At 67.3% G+C, this 4,135-nt stretch overlaps 1 protein-coding gene across 1 annotated transcript; it reads left to right on the top strand.

Moving 5' to 3' along the window:
• Positions 1 to 82: 82 nt before the first annotated feature.
• Positions 83 to 4,129, top strand: MKNK2 (MAP kinase interacting serine/threonine kinase 2; the record flags this gene model as incomplete). Its single annotated transcript, XM_027908266.1, has 8 exons — positions 83 to 167; positions 261 to 365; positions 681 to 736; positions 1,165 to 1,260; positions 3,005 to 3,199; positions 3,298 to 3,462; positions 3,542 to 3,585; positions 3,856 to 4,129. Coding segments are annotated over 8 exons (1,014 nt in total), but the record flags the coding sequence as incomplete, so codon positions are not given.
• Positions 4,130 to 4,135: the final 6 nt, after the last annotated feature.

Below are 4,135 nucleotides of genomic sequence, written 5' to 3' on the forward strand. Positions count from 1 at the left end.
GTTTTCCCCTCCCAGGACGCGGGGAGGGGAGGGGGGACCCGGGGAGGTGTTTTTGGGGGGGATTGCCGGGGGCTGATCCTGCTGCTCCCCCAGGAACGTCCTGGAGCTGATCGAGTTCTTCGAGGAGGAGGAGAGGTTTTACCTGGTGTTTGAGAAGATGAGGGGAGGTGAGTGCAGTGCCAGGCTCAGGGTGGGGGGGGCTGGGGAGGGGGTGGCAGGACCCCCCACGAGCCCCCTTCTCTGCTCTGCCCTGGCCCCAGGCTCCATCCTGACCCACATCCACCGGAGACGCCACTTCAACGAGCTGGAGGCCAGCGTGGTGGTGCGGGATATCGCCAGTGCCCTGCACTTCCTGCACAACAAAGGTGAGCCCCTGGGGTGCCCTGGGCCCTCCAGGGGGTGTCACTACCCCCCCCCCCAGCCCCCTGCCCAGGGGACGATGCCCATCCTGGTCTGGCCCAGCTGCACCACACGGCTCTCTGTGCTGCTGAGGATCCCGTTCCTCCGGTTCGTTGGGACTCGGGGCCAGCAGCGATCCCTGCCCTCTGCCCTGAGTGCAGGCAGTGATTTGGGGTGGGGAGGGAAGGGTCCCTGTGCCACCCCCAGACCTTTCACTGTGGAGCTCTTTTGGGGGGGGGGATTTTTGGCCTCATTGGCTCTTCTGTTTTCCCCCCCCGCAGGGATCGCACACAGGGATCTGAAACCGGAAAATATCCTGTGTGAGAGCCTGGACCAGGTGAGAGGGAACGGCTGGGCTGGGTGCTGGGGGTGCTGCCTGGGGGTGAGGGGGTGCAGGAGGGTGTGTCTGGGGCTGATGGACACGCTGGGGTGCTGCCCCGGGGGCTGGTGGGCATGGGGGGTGCTGTGTGGGGGTGGTGGACACCATGGGATGCTTCCTGGGATGGTGGGTGCAGAAGGGGGTGATCCTGGGGGGGCTGTGGGCACAGTTGGGGTGCTGTTGAGCGGGCCAGTGGTCACAGGGGGTGCAGCCCCAGGGACACCCCCCCCAATATGCCACAGCACAGGGTGGTGTGAAGCAGGACAAGCCCAGGCATCGACCAGCTGGGGCCTGGAAAGCACAGGCTGTGCTCTTTGTGGAGGGGAGGGGGGCTGCCGGGGCAGGGGGGAGGTCACCAACCACTCCTCCTCCCTCCCTACCCCCAGGTCTCCCCGGTGAAGATCTGCGACTTCGACCTGGGCAGTGGCATCAAACTGAACGGCGATTGCTCCCCCATCTCCACCCCGGAGCTGCTCACCCCGGTGAGTGCTTGTGGGGGGCGTCAATCCCTTGGTGGGGGTGTGGAGGGGAGGGGTCCTGCAGGTTTCGGGGCTGGGGCTGTGCGTGGACACCCCCATGGTGATGCTGCGTGTCCCCCCCTCGTGTCCCCCCCCGCGCTGTGGCAGGAGCGATGCGGTTACATAAGGCGGGGGGGGCCGGGCGGGGGGGCTGGCGCGGAGCCCGGGCTGAGCCTGGGTGAGCCTCGCTGAGCCTTAGCAACAGCCCGAGCCACAGCCCGAGCCGGCGCGGCGGCTGCGCGGGGCTGCCCACGGGAGAAGTGGGTCAGGAGCGGGTCTGGGAGGGGGACGGGGGGGGTGGGGGGGGCTGCGGGAACCCCCCCCCGATTCCTGGGCTGGGCCCCGCCCCCCCCCCCGCAGGTTGGACACCCCCGAAGCTCGCGGGGTGACCCCCGTGTTGCACAGACCCCCCCCCCACACACACCCCACTATCACAGAGAGCCCCGCTCGCCTTATCTGCAGCAGCAGCAGGTCCCGCCCTGGGCAGGGGTGTTGTCCCGCACCCCCGTATTTTTGGGGTGCGCACGTGCTGGGGGAGGCGGAGCCCCGGCTGGTGCGGGGGCACAACAGCGGGGAGGGGGGGGGGGCAAAGCAACCCGGACCCCCTCGTTGCGCTGTGTGTACCCCCCTCCTGGGGCGGGCTCGGAGTCTGTGAGGTGTCCCGAGTTCCCCGTTCTCAGCCCGAGAGGGGGTGTCTGCCCCATTCCCACCGGCATCAGCCGTGCCGTGGAGTTGGCTGCCCCATTCCCACCGGGATCAGCCGTGCCGTGGAGTTGGCTGCCCCATTCCCACCGGGATCAGCCGTGCCGTGGAGTTGGCTGCCCCACTCCCACTGGGATCAGCCGCGCCGTGGAGTTGGCTGCCCCACTCCCACCGGGATCAGCCGCGCCGTGGAGTTGGCTGCCCCACTCCCACCGGGATCAGCCGTGCCGCGGTGCCGGGCTCGGGGCTGTGCTGTGTGTGTGTGTGTGTGTGTATGTGTTGGGGGGTTTGTTTTGCCGCGGTGCCATCAGCTGCTGGGGCTGGGGAGGCCCCCGGTCGGGGAGAGGCCCCTCTCTCGTTCCGGGGTGATTATCTGCTGGCTGCAGCTCTTTTTCTCGCCCTGGTCACGAGGCCCGTGTGGGCTGCGGGTCATGTGCTGGAAAGCCCCAGAGTCCCTGGAGCGATCGGGGAATGGCTGGCGCTGCCTCCCCCTTCCAGCGGGGTTAACTCCTCCCTCCCCGGAGCCTGAGCCTGTTCCTGCTCCTGCTCCGGCTGGGCTGCCTGGAACGGGCAGGGGAACAGGCAGAGCAGGATTGTCCCTGCGTGTCCTGCAGCCTCTCCCTGGCAATGGAGCGGCCGCTGCCCTGCTGAGCCGGTTGGGTGGCTGCGGTGCTGTGGGGTGTGGGTGCTGTGGGGTGTGGGTGCTGTGGGGTGTGGGTGCTGTGGGGTGTGGGTGCTGTGGGGTGTGGGTCTGGCTGTCCTGCTGCTGCCCTGCGGGGGGTTGCACCCTTTAGGCTTTATTTTCGTTCCCCTGTGGGGTGGCAGCTCGCTGGACAGGCAGGTCTGTGGCATCCCCTGTGCTGGCAAACCCTGCAGGACAGTCTGCCCTGGCAGGAGCAAACCCCAGGGAGCAGCCCTGTCTGCACCCTCCCTTCCAGGGGTGCAGCCCCGTAGCTCTGGCCCCCCTTGGTGCCCCCCCTTTGGGCTCACCCGCCTGTCCCCACAGTGTGGCTCAGCCGAGTACATGGCCCCAGAGGTGGTGGAGGCCTTCAACGAGGAGGCCACGATCTACGACAAGCGCTGTGACCTGTGGAGCCTGGGGGTCATCCTGTACATCATGCTGAGTGGGTACCCCCCCTTCGTGGGCCACTGCGGCTCCGACTGCGGCTGGGACCGGGGCGAGGCCTGTCACACCTGCCAGGTACGGGGGGGACCCTGCACCACCAAACCCAGCCCCAGTTTGGCAGCGGCGCCCCTGACTGAGCCCCTGTGATTGATTTTTCTCCCCATCCTCCTCAGAACATGCTCTTTGAGAGCATCCAGGAGGGGAAGTACGAGTTTCCCGACAAGGACTGGGCGCACATCTCCTTCGGAGCCAAAGACCTCATTTCCAAGCTGCTGGTGAGAGATGCCAAGAAGAGGCTCAGCGCAGCCCAGGTCCTGGAGCACCCCTGGGTGCAGGGGGTGAGTGGTGATGCCCCCTCCCTGCTCTCTGCTCCCAGAATTGGGGCTCCTGGCTCTGACCGGCTGCGTTTCATTGCAGTGCGCCCCGGACAACACCCTGCCAACCCCCATCATCCTGCAGAGGTGAGTGTGGGATGGGGGCCCAGCCAGAAATACTGCCCCAAAACCAAAATCCCAGCCCCGAAAATCCTGGCTCCTCTACTCCTGCTGTCCACTCCTGCTGCTTTTGGGGGGCTCTGCCGCCACGACACTGTCTGGGCAGCAGCAGCTGCTGTGAGTTGGGTCCAAGCCAAGTTTTTGGCGCCTGATCACGGCCGGCACATGAGGAGGGACGCCCTGCCATGTGACCCTGAGCCCCCCTGCAGCCCCCCTGAGCCCCTGCCTCCCCCGCAGGAACAGCAGTGCCAAAGAGCTCACCTGCTTCGCTGCCGAGGCCATCGCTGTCAACCGGCAGCTGACGCGGCACGACGAGGACGAGGAGGATGAGGCGGAGGAGGAAGCACGACCCATCATCATCAAAGCTACCTCACGGGCCATGCAGCTCTCCCCCCCTTCCGAGTCCAAGCTGGCCAAGCGGCGGCAGAAGAGCAGCCTGGCCAAGGCAGTGGCCGCCGGGCAGCACCTGGTGGCCCCGCTGGTCCTGGTGGCCGACCAAGCCTGAGCGGTGCCCCCT

Source organism: Empidonax traillii, unplaced genomic scaffold (genome assembly GCF_003031625.1).
Source record: "Empidonax traillii isolate 1590-97213 ecotype Southwest subspecies unplaced genomic scaffold, ASM303162v1 scaffold1669:size174073, whole genome shotgun sequence".
NCBI lineage: Eukaryota > Metazoa > Chordata > Aves > Passeriformes > Tyrannidae > Empidonax > Empidonax traillii.